Source organism: Pseudopipra pipra, chromosome 1 (genome assembly GCF_036250125.1).
Source record: "Pseudopipra pipra isolate bDixPip1 chromosome 1, bDixPip1.hap1, whole genome shotgun sequence".
NCBI lineage: Eukaryota > Metazoa > Chordata > Aves > Passeriformes > Pipridae > Pseudopipra > Pseudopipra pipra.
In genome coordinates, this window is record NC_087549.1 from 37,351,247 (window position 1) to 37,368,788 (window position 17,542).

The 17,542-nt window shown below is 40.3% G+C and overlaps 1 protein-coding gene across 9 annotated transcripts in view; it reads right to left on the reverse strand.

The window, feature by feature from the left end:
• Positions 1–7,646: 7,646 nt before the first annotated feature.
• The window catches only part of CHD7 (chromodomain helicase DNA binding protein 7), a 130,621-nt gene continuing 120,725 nt past the window's right edge, over positions 7,647–17,542 (reverse strand). For 7 of the 9 annotated variants that reach the window (XM_064652296.1, XM_064652238.1, XM_064652257.1 and 4 more), the window contains 11 exons: positions 17,424–17,478; positions 16,491–16,719; positions 16,114–16,322; positions 15,300–15,977; positions 14,747–14,907; positions 12,921–13,148; positions 12,247–12,690; positions 11,454–11,675; positions 10,902–11,042; positions 10,314–10,418; positions 7,647–9,527 (listed from right to left, as the gene is read on the reverse strand). In XM_064652296.1, the coding sequence (XP_064508366.1) occupies positions 8,574–9,527; positions 10,314–10,418; positions 10,902–11,042; positions 11,454–11,675; positions 12,247–12,690; positions 12,921–13,148; positions 14,747–14,907; positions 15,300–15,977; positions 16,114–16,322; positions 16,491–16,719; positions 17,424–17,478 (3,426 nt within the window). In that variant the 3' untranslated portion in view covers positions 7,647–8,573. The remainder of the gene's footprint in view (positions 9,528–10,313; positions 10,419–10,901; positions 11,043–11,453; positions 11,676–12,246; positions 12,691–12,920; positions 13,149–14,746; positions 14,908–15,299; positions 15,978–16,113; positions 16,323–16,490; positions 16,720–17,423; positions 17,479–17,542) is intronic. The other 2 variants (XM_064652304.1, XM_064652313.1) reach the window with 2 other exon arrangements.

Below are 17,542 nucleotides of genomic sequence, written 5' to 3' on the forward strand. Positions count from 1 at the left end.
ATCTGTAGGCCAGGACCTCAAGGAACATGGGGAGTTAGTCCAGAGGGAGTAGGTTATCTGGTGACATTTTGGTTTTCGGGATGGCATCCTCACCTTTTCTCTTCTCCCAACAGCCACACACATATATATAGCCTGCACCAGCTAAAAATGTGCTCAGTGACTTAAAGCTACCCAGTGCCCATCTAGCAAGCATCAAGAAGCCTGCACCACATGTTCCCATCCTACACACATTTTACAGGGAGGCTATAACTGCTCATGTCTAAACTTGAGTGGTTGTTGGTAGGTGATGGGAATCATAAGAGAAGGGTCCTGAATTTTGCTACTGATTCATACCATCAATTTATCATCTGAGAGATGAAACCATTCTTTTCTGCAGGGTTATGAGAGGATCTGGTCATCTTTGGTTCCCCTCCCTTCTGCAGCTGCTCTGTCAGAAACCCTGCCTAGAATCGATGGTGGGAGGGCCACCTTGTGCCAGCCCTCTCTGTGCATTTTCCCCAAGACAGCAGAGTCTACAAAGGAAGCTGTCCCTGCCCTTGCTGTAGTATCCATTAACAAAGTGCACCAATATCAGGAGAACTCCACCAAGGACTCTGGTACTGCATCAGCCACAGACCCCTTCAGCCTTCACCTTGCACCAGAGAGGCATCACTGCCACGTTGAAGCTGGAAGGGAAACCATAGTATTCCCACAGAAATCTCCATGTTTGTCCCTGAACTCCTGGTTCTGATTTTCCCTGTGAAAATTTTTGTTCGCTGCAAGCAACAGACACACAGACATTTGCATGCAACCCTTTTGCACACTGGTCGTCAGAGAGATCAGTGCAGATTTAATTTGCTTTTGCCTGCTCACAGCATATTCTCCCTTACCTCTCAGAAAGAGTGAAGACAAGCATAAAAACCAGCTCCACAATTGCTTGCAGATTATTTCTGTAGGTGCAAACAGTAAAGGCTCAGCAAGAAAACCAGATACCACTGCACGCAAATGTTGCTTGGGTCACCAGAGGCATGAGGCCTAAAAGCCACCTTTCCATGAGGAATAAATAAAGCACGTGGCACAGAAGCATAACTTGTTCTATTTTAGTTAAGATCCTCTTGGCATGCAAACTTGCAACTGCTTTATGAAGACTTCAATAAATAGTGTGCAAGAAAGCCCACTCATCCTTTAGCTTGAATACAGTGAAATCTACTGATGAAAATAGTTTTGCAAATCCTATTTCAAATCCAGGTTAAAAGCAGCCACCTCTGATATAGTTGTAGTCAAATGCTGTACACATTTGGGTGTTGTTACTGCATAGCATAATCTCTACTAGCTATCAGCAGAGAAGCTGATGCAAAATCATTAGAGGCTGTTACACAGAAAGGGTGCCAAGAAGAGCTGACAAACACAAGGTATTTAGCAGCATGTACTGAATACAGGCTGAAAGATATTTTGGAGCTTGCCTCTCATGGCTTCTAGAAAATCCCTCTTTTCCTTTGGATTAAATATCATAAAATATCATTAATATCATTAAATACAGTAGATAAGCAATGATGGCAGTTCTTCAAGTGGCAAGGGAAACTAATAAGGCAGTGAAAAAGCTTGTTCAATTCAAACATTGAGTGTTAAAGGCAACAGATGCCTTTTTCTTTTTCTGAATGCTCCTTTTCTGTGTGGTTGTATAGAGCCAATGACAGGTGCTCCTTGGTAGGAACTGGTACTTGGAAAGCTGGACTTTGGGTCTTTTTAAGAAAAACCACCAGTTTCTGCTAGAAGACCACTGGACACTGGAAGCATTATCTAACCAATTCTTGCTACGCAGACAAGGATGGAAAAAAGCAGGAATATTATCTTCTCTCTGCCTGTCCCCAGTGTATCCACAAGCTCCCTTACTGAGGCGGATGTAAGCAAAGCCAAGGAAGAACTAGGGGAGGGCTTTTCAGCACTCCACATGACCAGGGAGAAAGAGAAGCTGTTAGCTTACTAAAGCTGCAGCAATCTACCATCTTAATTTCATATTTGCTCCATCAGCAGAGCAATGAGTGCAGTAGAAGCCTTTTGAAGAGAACATGAAGCTGTAATGATGCAAATCCTGCCACTTAAAACCAGTGTCCAAACTTGTAACTTCTGTAACAGCATTAGGCAGGTGAAGCGGCTCCACCGTCTTCTCCAGGCATAGCCAAAGGAATATTAAAGAAACATGAACATCAACTCTCCTCCTAAAGAAGTCAGTGTACTGCTTGATGTTCCCATTTCTATGATGTCCTATGCAGTCAGAACAAAAAGGTTGAGTGGTAGCAAGTTGTTCAGCAAAAGCAATAGCTGTGGCCCTGCCCTGACAGTGGGACTCAATGGGACAACAAGAATCGAGAGCCAAAGCTTGGCACGCAGTTTTCTATGGAAGTAGGAGACAGAGGAGAGAAGCTGACAGATTTGGTACCTCACAGTGGGGTAGCAGGTTTGCCATTGTACAGTGGCAGCCATTGATTGAGGGGGGCTGTATTACGACAGCCCGAGATGTAATGAAGATTGTCATGTTCAAGGATGAGCTGAAGTCTTACCCAACAATCATGAGTGCTGCATGATTGTTGTTAACATTAGCCTCAAAACATCTCTGTGAAGAAGGCAAGTGTCATTCTCCATTCTGAAGACTGGAAACTGCAATTAAAGCAACCGCCTCGGGGAAGCAGACAGAATTAGAAATTGAATCTGGAGTCCTGGTCTGCCGATTCGCCCACGGGCTCACCTTTCAAACTTGGGAACGGGCAACTTAAAACAGTCAAAGGGCACCTTTTACCTGCAGCCTGAGAGACACGCTCCCCCAGATTCCAGCAATAGCTCCAGCCTAATCAAACAAGCACAAAAGAGCAAACGCTGCTTGCAAAACAAAGCGCATACCTCACTGGTCACTGGAGTGCTACAAGCTGGAATCAATGCGATGATTGTGACAGCTGAGAACAAATTCAGCTATGTTTGACAACTTCCAGAAAATATTGGCAGAGGACAGGGAGTCTGCACTGCCCAGCAGCACCTTTGTGAATTGATTAGCCATATAGCAGATGGCAAGCCTGCTGCAGACTGAGACAGCAGAAGATGGCCAGTCTGGTTGAGAAGAACTTGAAGACGACTGGGAAGAAAAAACATGTCCTTACAGTGACAGCCCAAAATGATATTTCAGAAATGTCACATGCATGGCAGATGAGGAACAGGACTGATTTTTAACATTTCCTTTAGCTATTTATTACAAGCACCTGTCTGGCTCATAAAGCAAAATTATATAGCGTAGTTTAAATCTTTCACTTTCACCTCTTTTCTTCACAAAAAAGCCTTAAAGAAAACATTTTTAAAAAAATCTTTTTTTTCTTTTAAAATATTCTTCTAAAAAGGAATTATTTAAGTCATTTCCGAATCAACTGATATGTCTGAGAGAACTTCTACACTTTCTCTGAAAGCAGGTATGCCTTGAAAGTTTGATTTTAGGAAAACATACTCCGGACAAAAGAGCAAAGGCTTTGCCCCCCTCCTCCTGCCACATATTTTTGGGAGGGGTTTGGCACATGTTTGAGGAAAATTCATATTTTGTAATGGTTTTAGGAAATGCCTTAGGCTATTCAGAGTCTGCACAGCTGCTCATCAGTAGCCAGCCATGGCTGAAGGAGCAGAAACTATGGTTCAGAGAAATATGCCATCTTTGTCTGGTGCAGAACAATGCTGCTGCAGTGAAATACAATGGCAGTCTCTTATTTTCTACTAGCCCTTAAAAGGAAAAAAAAAAAAAAGATGGGGGGGGTATGTGGGGGGGAGAAAAGGGAAGGATCATGGAGTTTCCTTGCAGGGCCTCTGAACTGAGGGAGTGAACATCAGCTCTGTGCTCACAGATATGCAAATCCTTCCCGAGGCCCAACAATAGCAGAAGCCCTGTGGGAGGAGGAGACTGATAGCACAGACCAGGCACTGCTGCTCCCAACTCCTAAGTCTGCAAAGCCCACAGGTTCCCGGCACTTCCCAAAAACTGGAAGGCCAAAGCATGATCCAAGAAGAGAACTGTAAAAGCTGTGGTATCAGTTGACCAGCACTGCCCACGGAGCTGTACTCTTTTCACTGGACATTTTAAAGCTTACAGTTGGACTGCCGTTCAGTTCATGGGTGCAACTGCCCAAAAGATTGATGAGCCCATGGTTCAATGTCTCAGTATTGCCCCTTTGGTTAGTAAGGCTCACACAGAAAAAGCTGGAACTAAAAGAAAAAAGGATTTTCTGCAGTGAGACCCTAATAAACAATATTTGCACCTACATACTCCAAGCAAACTTCCCAAATGGGTGGGATGCATTAGGGTTTTGTTTTTTATGTAACTACAATTACCAGGATTTAATGAAGTGCCTGACTTGCAGCTGTCACTGATATATGAATTTTTTAAGCAAAGATTGAGGGAGGACAAGTAACAGATTGGAAACTACCTGCACTGAGCTACTGCAACAGAAATAGCTCAAATGACTGAGTTTTGATGGTTTTACCAGTGCTGACAGCAATCTGTACAAGTTGGAAAAACAAAAACATTCACTGACACGGACTTATCCCCTTTTAGAAAAAAAGTACTTTGCACTATAGATCCTTACCCTAAATATTTGCTCTTTTGCATCAGATCTATTATCTAAAACTGCATGCAGACTGAGCTGGGACATTCACCCTGCATTCAGAAGGGGGTTTTCCTCAGTCCCATCAAACTGTGATCACATCAACTGTCCATCTTTAAGTTTAATTTCCTTCATGTATCTCCTCAGAACAGCTGACTCAAGCCAGTGATTATACTGGATGCCCAAAACATCATCTGTCTATGTAAGAAGTAATCTTCAGGTCTCTCCAAGGCATCATCACTTGAAGTCAAAGAGGGGTAGAAGAGGTTATTGCACAGCACGTGAAGCAAAATGTGCAGCCAGCGCTCTTTCCCCCTGAGGAGAGTCAGAAAATGTTCATGGGCTGGCACCTTTCAGGTTGCCGGGGAAGAGTTTGGAGGCAGCAGGACCAAGAGCCCTCATACCCTTACATTACTGGACCCCAGCTGCGATGTTAAGGATTCAGAGGTAGCTGAAACACGTGGTGCAGAGCAACAAAAGTATTAAATGCTCCAAGCAGTTTTGTTCACCATACAAAATTAAATGTGAAGCTGAATACTAAAAATACAACCGAATACCACCCCCACCCCTCCCCTCAATCTTAAGTTCCTCTCAAATGAGGAAGTGCTTAATGGCAGAGGTCCTCAACAGAAGTGTGTTATTTCAATACGCAGTACACTTTGATATTTGACGTTAATATGAAACGAGACTAAAGCTGGCAGAAAACACCTGCGACTAGTTTAGGAATTTGTCCACTATTTCATCAGTGACAGTTTTCAACACTCACACTTAAACCATTTCTCCCTTATTAAAAAATATGTCTGTAATAGCTTGAGCAGATTTGTTGTTCAGTTCTGCACACGATGCACACAGAACAGGCTGTGATAGCATGCAGATCACTGCTGTACTTTGACACAGGTACTTCCTTCTTAAAAGTAACAAAGTAACTTATATTCCTCAATAATGCCATTATCATTTCCATGAACATTAGGAGGTCCAGCAAAAAAAATGGTTGGTGGCAAATGAAAGGCTCCTCATCCAGACAGACAGAAAGGGTGCTCCAGATGTGAATCAAGTGCAGAATAGTATCTGATCTGTGCATCTTACTCACGTAAGCTTTTATTCATTTAGACACACTTTAAAACTCCGTAAGAATATTTGCAATAATTAACATGTAAAAACTCTGTCAAATCAAAGAAAAACCTTCATATTTTCATGTAATACATTTCTCGGACATTAGATGGCAATCCCCCCACTTCATTTTTCATACAAGGGGCTCATATCCCTTCCAAAAATCAAATGTCACCATCTTTTCAACAGGTGAGGGGTCTGTTTGGCTTGTAGGAAGCAAGGCTGTTCAGAAAGCACAGAGGCTCTCACATTCCCATGGCATTCATTCCATTGCAGCAGTTCTCCAGTTTTCTTTGAGTAGGAAAGGCAGATGAGTAATACCATCATGGAAGATCCTTGTCCTAGGGGCAAGATTCACTCACTTGTCACTTGGACATTCTACACCACAACTGGGATGTTTCCATGTCAAAAACCTATAGGCAGAAATAGGCGGTTACAAAATTTCCCCATTTTGACAGCGGAGAAAGGGACGTAGTATGGCATTTAACAATATAATTTCTAGTCTTGCCAATTAAAGAGGGTCCTCTCAAGGGATATCATTAGTTCGTGTAAATCTTTTCTGGGAATTATAAAACTGAAATGAAAAAAAAAAACGAAAAGAGGTTATTTGGTACAGTATGTGGAATACGCACAACGGGAAGCACCTACCAACTCTTATAGTGGGAATTCTATAGGTAGGAGAAAAAATAAGACATGGCATTTAAACAACAGCTGAAACGAATTCAACAGAGTATGTAACACACCTGATCAAGTTAATGTACCTTGGCCTTCAGCCTCTCACTTTTTATCGTGGTTTATGTGTGATGTTTTAGAAAGAGGCAGGAATAATACACCTTGTCAACCATTCTGTGATGTACATGGTGGGGGAAATCCTTCCTGACCTTCATTAACTCCCTATGATCTATTTAAGTGGCAGTACAAGACATCCTGACATCTATTCATTTCAACAGTGCGTGCCTGTGATTCATTCACACAAAATTCACTTCCTAAGCCTTCATTTCTCATCTACTTTCATCGTCTATGAAACGTTCCTTTCAAGCCAAGTTCACCCCTTTTCATACGTCCCCCTTGGGACCAAATTTTGCCCTTGCAATACTTGTCCATTTGAGCTCTTGTGCAAATTCACAGTGTACATGAGAGTGAGGTTTGCAGCTCTCCAGCATTCCAAAAGCACAGATAATATTAGTCCTAAAGACAGGGGTCCACCCACAGCTGGCTTCTGAAATAGCCAATTTTTTATGTACTCCACTGAAAATCTAACCTTTTATCCTCACTTTTGAGCTGGTTGTGTATGTGTGTGTCAAGGTGACAACACCGTGAAAACAGAAGTTCTCAAATGGTACATTATCTCGAATATCAAAAGGTCACAAAAGGGTACAAATCGGTAGCTCTCCAGAAGAGACACTGGTTTTTATGAAAAGTGGGTCAGTTTTAGTTTCATGTAGGTTGTTTGACACAGTGGTTTCTGGCATCACAAGCTCTGGTCTACAGGATACCACAGAGCCTTTGTATCCCTTGCTGTCACTACAGCATTGTGTTTTTCTACCCATTAACCAAGGATAAATGACCTAGATATTGTGCCTATTAAAGCCTCATTTTTCTTTTGCCCTTTTGTTCTTTAGTGTACCACATTATCACATGCTGAACACATTTAAAGTATTCTCAGTCTCTCATGCCCCTTTGAAGGAGTAAAGTAGGGATTTTAGCGTGCATTTCTGTAGAGTTACTTAGAGTGGAAAATATGAAGGCAATTCAAGGTTTCTCTTCCTGCCTAGTCCCCTGAAGACGATCAGTTTAGCATTTACAGCCACTAATCTATAAAGAATATAGCAGGAAAATGCTATAAAAAAGCCACAAATGCAAATACAGAAAGTGAACACCAGTTTTGATGTCCCTAAACACTACATTCTATAATTACATCTCTGCATATCATGGGTCACTTTTATTAAAAGTATCATTACTACAGTTGGCAGCAATTTACATCTTATCTTACATGATAGCAGTTTCCAAAGAAAAAAAATAAAAAGACATCACAACAAAGAAAAACAATACATTTACAAAGTCATGTCTGTAAACTTCAAGGCTAGTTTAGAGTTGAGGTAATGCTGTTTAGCTTTGTGGCTAAAGTAACAAAGTCCTTTAATTTAAAAAAGGTACCTGATTTTTTTCTTTTTGTTTATACCAGTGCATTACAAGATCACGAGACGATTAAACTGTAGCTTTATCCTGTAAGAACCTTCTCCGTGGGTTAATTTCCAAAAGGTACTCTTCACATTCAACAGCTGCCTTATTATTGCTGCGTCTCAAGACAGAGACATTCACACTATCATGAAGATTGTCAGAGAGAGAGTGTGTGTGTGGGTGTGTGCGCGCATGTGAGCGGGTGAACTCCCATACAGTCAAAATGAAGCGCGAGTACGATATGTATGGTAAATTTCATCTTGACCTTCACAGCAAAAAAAAAAAAAAAAAAATTTAAATATATAACTTCATCCTTCCTTTAAGCAGCACTTCCTTCTATTAGTGCCACTTGATTAAAAATTGCTGCTTAATTCATAATACCAATGGTACCAAAAGAAAAAAAAGCAGAGCATTATGTCAATTTCCTTAAAAAGACATGATCACCTCTCAAATTTCATCTCTCCTAGGGATAATAAATAATGCACTGCACAATACTTAATGACCAAGATACCTTTTGACACATCTGTATAACATGACTTGAACTTTTTTTTGCTACACTATGTTACAGAACAGCTTATAAAAACTAAGTATGGACATTAACTGTGAGTGTAAACAGTAGGACTACCACTTGTCAAAAGTTTTAAACACTTTAACTGTAACTGGTACTGGTTATTCATCGTTTTCATTGTTTTCTATTTCTTCCCCCCCATCAAGTGAGTCTAATTCTTCACCCTGTGCTATTTCATCTTCTAAAACGGAGGAATCTGCAGTTTTATCAAGGCTCTCCTCTGCATCACTGCCTTCGAGATTTTCTTCATCTTTAAAGGCAGCTCCTTCAGTTTTGTCAGTAGCCTTCTCTTCATTGGAGCCCACTGCATTCTGAAGTCCTGCTAGTGCTGGAAAACCGGGCAGAGTCAATCCTCCCAGTCCTGGAGGTAGAAACATAGATGGATAGAAGAGGCCAGGAGCCATGGTAGACAGCAGGAAAGGATTGAAGGCCAGAGGGTTTGTGGGCAATCCAGTGTTGGTGGTGGTAGTAGTGGTGGCAGTGGCGGTAGTTGCCGCAGCAGCAGCACTGACAGATCCATTCGCAGAGTCAGTAGCAGAAACAGTGTCTGTGCTTTTCTCAGAGTCTTTGTTCTCCTCTTCATTCTCATTTTTCTTCTCTTCAGCTTTTGAAGCACCATCCTCAGTCTCTCCTTGACCGGAAGCAGTAGTGGCATTTCCAGTAGTAGCTGTTATGGGGTTATTCAACAATCCGCTTAGTCCAAACATATTGGGCAATCCTGCCATCCCTGGCAACATCAGAGGCAACATGGCAGCCGGATTTTTAGTGTCCCCTCCAGCAGCAGCAGCTGTTGCTAGCCCTGGCGGAAAGCCCATGAGGCCTGCGAGCTGGAGAGACTGCAGGTTCTGTAGGTTCTGGAGGCTTGTGAGGTCCATTCCAGCAAACAGACTGTTCATAAGTAGTGGGTTGATTCCCGAAGTTGATGCTACAGCAGCAGCTGCTGCAGCTGCTTTGGCAATTTCACTTTTTGGCCTTCTTCCTCTTCTGCTTGCTCCTTCCTCCCTCACAACAGGTCCAGTGAGAAGACGGTCAAACATGGACTCTGGAACAAAACCCTGAAAGGGGGAGGCAAAAAGCAGGCTTTATTCTCATTTAGCTTTTATAGCTTTCAACAGTTAACTGATGACGATGGAAGAAACAGAAGGGATTTCAGCATACTCCAAAAGTGGTTTGTTTTTTTCACCCTGGCAAATGGTGACTAGATAGCTACTAAAGTGAATGGCAGCAGAACATGTAAGGAAAGCTGAAGAAAGCAAGATCACAGATTTTTTTTACACTTAAACACAACAGTAAAACAATACATGCTGAAACTCTGTAGCTTCATTAAAAAACCAACCTGATATGCTGCAGTCATGAATTCATATCTTTGTAATTTATACTGAATTTCAGTTAGTAATATTCTATTAAATTGAGTACTTGCAGATTTTATCCTTTATTTTCAAACAAATGTTGTAAAATAAAAGGCAGAAAACATATTCCTTTGATGCTGCCTGTTATCGAGACAATGACATGTATTTCTGTCATGAATATGACAAAAATTTTCTTAATAGTTCCTAATTACAAATACCTGTATTTATTAAGGATTGTTTTTTATTAAAAAAAAAAATGCAGAACAAATGCTGAAGGCTACCTTAACTGTGGCGGATTTTTGGAGTATATTTCAACCCTATTCTCTAGCAGCCTCCTATCACCATCCCCCCTGAGCTGGGTTAACTCCTACACAGACACTACAATTTTCTCAAAACTAACTATGAGATAAAGACTTAATGATCAATTTAAAAAACCTTCAACTTTTCTGTGCTATAATCTACAGTGAAGCATGGAATGAGAGTTTCACTTACAGACTGTTTAACAATGTCAGTCCAATCTGGAGCAACAGCAAATTCAGGATTTTCTTCCAGCCATCTTGGCAAGTCCTTCATTGGAGGGGCCATAGCTCCACCCATCTAATGGAAGAGACAAGGTTAATACTTTAACAAAAATTCAACAACAAAACCAAACGACTACCTACATGGACATTTTCTCTCTGTGCACTTTCATCTCTGAGGGATAGCAGGGAAGACTTTCAGTTCAGACTGTGGAAAACTACATGGATACCTGAATTGAAAAAATTATGTTTTAAAAAATCATGTTTTAAAAAACAGTTAAGTGCTGCAGCTTAGGCAGGTCTGGTAATAAAATCTAAATCTGATGTAAGGAAAAAATGTGCTATATAGGTTCAAAAAGTATCAACTATTCACTCAAGCGACTAATATGAACATATCAGAAGAGCAAAGGAGGAATTAAAGGAACCAGGTGGCACAGCCCGGTACGAGTAACTGCCAGTGTCAAATTATTAAACCTTCTGTTTAAAAGTTTGGAGTAGAAAGCCTGCTTTCCACATGAAAAGACATTATTAAAGACCTTAACTGAACTAACTTAATTTTTACCTTCTTTCCATTTCGTTTATTTACAACAGGTACCCTTTCCTCTCCTGTCAAGGTGTTTATATCCAGTTTATTAGGGTTTCGACATCTGTGTCGTTTTTGTTTCGGCTTCTGAAATGGGGAAAACAGCACATCTGCACTCTTCTGGAAAGGAGAGAAATGTATTGCTTTTTAGTTTTTCATTTTCTTGACAAAAATCACCAATCACAGCACCCCTTTTCACAACAATTTTAAGAAGGGGTCAATTACTTTACTCTCAGATTATGTCAGAAGAAATTTTTCTTGTATCAGATGAAGAAATTCTACAGAACTTGACAAACGCTGTTCTAATGTTGTTATACACAAATATTAAGAAAGGAAAAGCAACTCAAACATCCTAATGCCACTTGGGTGTTTAGATACATTAGTGAGGATGGCTAAAGAGAAAACCTCCACTGAAAACCAAGTTACAAAATCGAATGACTATGCCCAATGTGAGGAAATTCATTCTGACATCTGTAAAACTAACTTTTCCATTAATACTATAGAACAACGCTTTTAGAATCACATACTTACTGGTACATAACTTGGCATATCTACAGTGTAAGTAGGATGCAATTTAAGCCATTCAACTAAATCCTTGTTTTTCGGAGCATCCTCTCCCACCAGCCTGGTCCCATCCTCTAGATTGATTACGGGGATGCGAGTGTCTGGGTCTAATTGACCAGGAGATGGAATGTTCCTTGCTGGTAGGGCTTCCATATCTTCTTCAAAAGCTTTGGTCACTTCTGCATCCTCCTGAAAACAGTAACATCTGTATTAATTCTCACTTGAAGAGAACAGCTGAAGAAATGATTTCAGGGACTGACCGAAATGTTCCATATTTTGCATACACAAGAGTTAATGGGGTTTAAATATTCATACTATGTAAAGCAATATCGTTGCATTAGAGAATTTTGTAAATTTAGCATCCTTGAACAATAAAGAATATACAGCTAAAGACAAAGCAGTTTTTGTGTCTTTCTACTAAATGTCCTTCAAGACCCTCCCCTCCCTTTTCAACACAGCAAGGATGACATACTGAAGCCTCAAAATGTATGTTGTTGACATATATTATGTTAAAAAAAAAGAAAGTAATTTTGAAAGTAGGAGCTACTTAAAACTCAGCTACAATTTGCTAGAATAAAATCTTGATGTGAGCATTTTGTTTGGCTCAAAAAGTAGTAACAGCTCTAAACAAAGAAAAACGTGGTTGGGCAAAAACTGTATGTTACTAATAGGGAGAGTATAACAAGACTAAACACATTCAGGAGGTACCAGAGACAGAACAACAAATATGAGACAAAAAGGAAAAAGGTTGTGGTCTTACTACAGTCAACGATGTCCGTTTGTTGCTCATAAATAACAGATCAAGCCCTTCTACATTTTTCCTCCTTCCTCTCCTTCTCTTCATGGGCGGTTCTCCATCTATTAAAGAGCCATTTAGTAGATGCCTTGTGGGTGTGCGTGAAAGACCTGCTTGCAGCAGCTCCATTTGAGTTTTAAAGGCATCAGACATGGGTGTGGAGACATTAGGCAAGATAAACTTTGAAGTAACAGACGAAAAATTTGAGGTAGAACTTGTTGCCTCTCGTGAGGCCTTTGATAAATCTACAACCTTTTCTTGTCCGTTTTCCGAGACCACCTGAGACTCACGTAACTGGGCAACCATTTCCATAAGATTTCTCCTCTTGGCAGCTCTCTCAGCCTCAATTTCAATCTTTCTTCGTCTCCTCCTCCTCTGACGTGGAACTGATAAATTGAGTGCATCTTCCTAATGAAAAATGAGCATTTCCAAGCATTAGCAAAGCCCTGTTTGCTATGCTTAATTTAAAATAAAACTCCAAACATATAACTCTGAAAACAAAGCCTTCATTTTATTAAAAGAAACACTTTTACCTTTTTCCTATTTTATTTAAAGACATGCTATTTTTTTCTATTATGCAGAAGAAGAACCCGCAAGATAAAATGTTCTTTGTAAAAAAGAGAAAGATGCAGGCTTGCCTTTGATAACTGAGGAGAAGCAGTGATATCTTCACTGCCACTGACGTTGGCTTGACCAACCATGGAGAGCTCTGCAAAGCTCCTTTTTTGTAGAGGGCTGTCCACAGCTGTTGGAGTATACCCAGGTATGAGCCCCTGGAAATCAAACATCTGGCGCCTATTTACTGGCCACTTCCCTTTCAGCACTGCTTCACAGATGTTGTCTAATCGGTTGATCATTACTCGGTCCTGCATAAAGGAAAAGTATGTAATGAACCTTCAATGCAGAAGTCGCCTTTTAAACTCAAATGAGTATTATGATGCAATCCAGTTTCCAGAGCTTAAAAAATACATTCAAAAACAACTATGCTTGCATATTAGGATAAACCGATCACCTTACAAGAAGATAACACACAATTTTATAGAATAAAACACCACTAGGATTTAAAAGTTGCACTTATATTGGGGGGAGCAAGAACTAAAGAGACCAAGTTTTCTGTGTGACAATGTACTAATTGAAAAATTTAACAGAAACTCACTGTTGTTTTACACTGCAAACCTTCAGTAGTTAGCAAAATCAACAGTTAGGAGGGGAAAATCAAAACATCTGCAATCAGTATCTTAAAGCTGCAGTTCTTGAGATCCAAGAGGTTGGATCTGAAATTCTGTCCTAGGAAGTGGATCCTCATTAGCGTCACTATTAATAAAGTTCAACATTATGAAACGGGCACCAACCTAGGGACATCTAATGAATGTCAATTTTCATTCCACGCCCATTATCACTTCAAATTTCACTGAAGCGTGTACACTAAAAATCTCTAATTATGTTTATTAGTCTACTTATGCCGAACCTATACAGATGAAGGATTTTCTGTTCTACTTTCACACTATGACTGGAATAAGATTTTAGCCCATGTTTCCAAAATACTTCCAAAAGCAGAGGAGTATTATTTAATTTTTTTCCATTTCAGTATTCAAGCACATTCTATGTGCCTGAAGTAGTAGAAACTTCCGAACTACAAGAAATACTGCTGGTTAGGGAATATGAGCATCAGTTAGCTTCCTGAACAGCAAAACATTGCAAAAGCCACTAGCAAATCTCAGCAGCTGCAACAGACTGCTTGCTTTCCCCAGAAATAAGCCTATTAAGAGCAAGGTCCTCCCGCCATGCTCCCCCTTCCCCCCCCACCCCAAACCAGATGGCCCTGTTATGGTGATTAGTAAGCTTAAGACTATTACTACTTTATTTTTCTCTCTCCCCTTACTGCAAAGGAGAGTACTAAATTAAGTATGGATTTATTACAAGGCTACAGTTTTGCATTTTTAAAAACATTTTATACTAGATAATTTTCTGCATTGTTACCAAAATAAGGTACAGCTTTATCCTATCTAAAACTGCAGCTTATGTTTGCAGGATACCTTAATACAATTACATCTGTCAACATTACATAATGGCTTATATCATGTAGGTCACCAAAACTCTTCTCTACAACCTCCTCACCCCACAATAAAGTGGTGATCGTAGAAAGTCTCATTTCTCAATGCTGCAGATCGCTCTGGAGACAAAATTCATAATTTAAAATTGTATAGTGGTGCAAGAGGTGGGATGTTGCTGACATAGTTATGGACCCTATGAAGAACTCACGTCTGCCATGTTTGTTGTTTTAATAAATGACACTGTTTTCAACAAAGCAATTTCTTTCATTTCCACTGCTAATTTGTATGAAATAGAGGCATAAAGTGCTATTCCACAATCGTTCACAGAAAATAGTCTCTTGCCTGTTAGAAGTATCATACAAAGTTTGCTGTTATATTGAAAAAGACATATCTTTCTACCCCCAACCAACCTTAGGCCAGAAAGAGAAGGCAAATGTTCTCTCATGAAGCAGCTGAACCACAGAGGGATCACCATCTTCCATGTAGAATCCATCGCGTGTTTCATCCCTTGCAGTACTCATAGAGGCATTGCTTTCTTCATCAAAATTCTTACCCTGAGAAACTGCTCCTGCTGAATAACAACCATGACCAGGCATTAACATCCAATGTCAACCTAACTAGACAGGCTAAGGCAACCAGGCTGGACACAACATTTCTAACTCGGGCTTTTGTTCAGTAATTACTACAGCAGAGCCTTAGCCTTCTGCATTTGGCACAGAGACCATGCTTACTGGCTCAGCAAGCTCTCTTGAAAATTATCCCTTGTGGGGGAATACCCTGCTGATGCTGGATGGTTCCTATGAAAGCTTATCTAGCCACCTGATATACGGAAGGGCAGAGGAACTGCTACATACAGCCCATCCTGCACTCCATAATGGCACCACGTGTGCCACTTACCAGCTGGCTATAACAACTCTGGGACTCACAGCTAAACACGCAGAACTCATCTGACCTATGCATTACCTTCAGGTTGGGAGGATTCTTCTGATTTATCATCATCATCCAGTTTCTCCTCTTCATCTTCTTCCGAACCTTTCTCAGAAATAGATTTTGGATCTACATCTGTACTCATTTCTATGTCTTTCAATTCACATTTAACAGAGCCAGGCTCAGCCTCAGCATCACAGTCTGGTTTAGTGTCCTTATCTGCAATATCAGTTTCCTCTTTGATATCAGACTTTTCTTTGGCTGCTGCATTTTCAGACCCTTCAGCTTTAGACTCTGTTTGTTCCATAGTCTTTTCTTCTTGTACTGGTGTGGATGGAACAATAGGTGGTGTTTGACTGCAGCCAGCACCCAGAGGGTTTACAGAAGAGACAGTATTTGCGTTGCCTGTCCCTCTGTTTTGAGCAAAGTTCTTGTGAGCCTCAAGAAAAGAGAGTTCAGGATCATTCAGAATGTGATAATCTGTCCTACTGACTCCATGTTTAGCAGCACCAATCAGTAAGTCTTTGTCATGTTTACCACACTCCCACCACTCTGGCAGGTCCAAACTTGGTTGGCAAAGTTTTAGCCTCTCCCCCAGCTGCGGGTGATGAAGAACCTGTTCACGGATTTTCCGCAACAGTTCTATGCGATATAAAGTTCTAGAAGCACGCTCTTCTGTGATTGGCTCGATCATTGTGGAAAGATCAGGTGGTTCTGCAATGACATCAATTTGTATTGTTTAACATGGATTAAACGTACACTTATATTAAAATTGTTACACCTGGGCAGGAAGTTTCAACAGTTCCACTGTCAACAGTCATGTTGATTTCCACAGGTAGTTAAAACTTACCATCATCTGGTTTGACTGGCATTCGGCACACTCGTCTACACATATTCACAAAGCCATTAAAATACTTTTCCAAGCTTTCATCGGACTTTTTATCAAGCCTGGCAAATGCTCGAAATTGGTTCCACTCAAATTGATGTTTTACAGGATCGAAAATAATTCCAAAAGTAGACACCACACGATAAAAATCAGCTTCTTCTCTTCTTGTCCATCTAGTCAAGAAAGAAGCAAGAGAAGTGAGGCCACCAAATAAACAAGAATCCAAACATAGTTTAGATGCCCCAAGTCTCCCTTAGTTTACTCTTTCAAAACAGAAGAGCATCACTGGTGACACGCAAGCTCAAACAGCATTTAAAGAAAGGTATCACTGAGAAACTCACTTCTGTCGTTTTTCAGTTATTATAGCTTCCCTTTCTGCTTCTAGTGCCCTCACTTCTTCTCGAGGCCGACGTCTCCTGCGGTCAGTCTTCATTAGTGCCTCTTGCCTCATTTGTTGCCTTTTATAGCTGCGCTGATAGGCAGTAATGAGGCGACGCAGACGAGTAGTCAGGGTTGAAGTGTTGGGCCAGTAGAGTTGGCCTAAGTCAGCATTGCTTTCACTGTGCTTGTCTAGAGAAGAGAGAAGTATTACCAACACTAAACATTGCAAAGTTTCTATGGCTATAAGTGGATCCTGTTTTATCAGATAAGAACATGTGCCTCTAATAATGGTGCACAACAAATTAGAAACAGGATAACCATTGGTAGGAGATAAAAAAATAGAATCAAATCATCCAACTCTAAGAACTCAGAAATGCTTGTGAAGCATTTAGAGATAACAATCAAGCATTATTATTCAATGTTATGAATTCAAATATATTATGAACACTGTAGGTATTTAAATTAATGCAATGCATCTTTAAATACATTACTAAGAATATTATTCTCCCTCTGAGGAAACACCTATGTTTATCATTTCCCACTTTATCATTCTCACTTAAACTTGGCAGTTTTCCTCCATACTGAGGAAACAACAGATCTGTAACTTCCAAGATTATCTCAGCAAAACCATCAACGGCTGCATTATGAAACATCCGGTATTTATCATCACAGTTTCTACTATGTAATTAAAAATCCAGAGAACTATAATGTGGATTATTTAAAGACAGTAAATAATTGTTTTGTAAAACGTGAAGCATGAAGAAATTTGGCAGTAAAAAGTTCACTGTGGTACTGCCCCAAAACATCACCTATCCCCTCATAGTAATATAAACAGTCCACCTTTCACTAAACAATTCCTTTTTGCCTTCCTAATTTCTCTGCTACAGCCTTACTTGAGTGTATTTCTATGGACTCCTCTTTGTCTTCTGGAGGTGAGTTTGCAAATTCCTTGGGGAGAAGACAGAAGTTATTTTAGTTTTCAGTTTTGACCATATGTCATCATTTGAGTAGA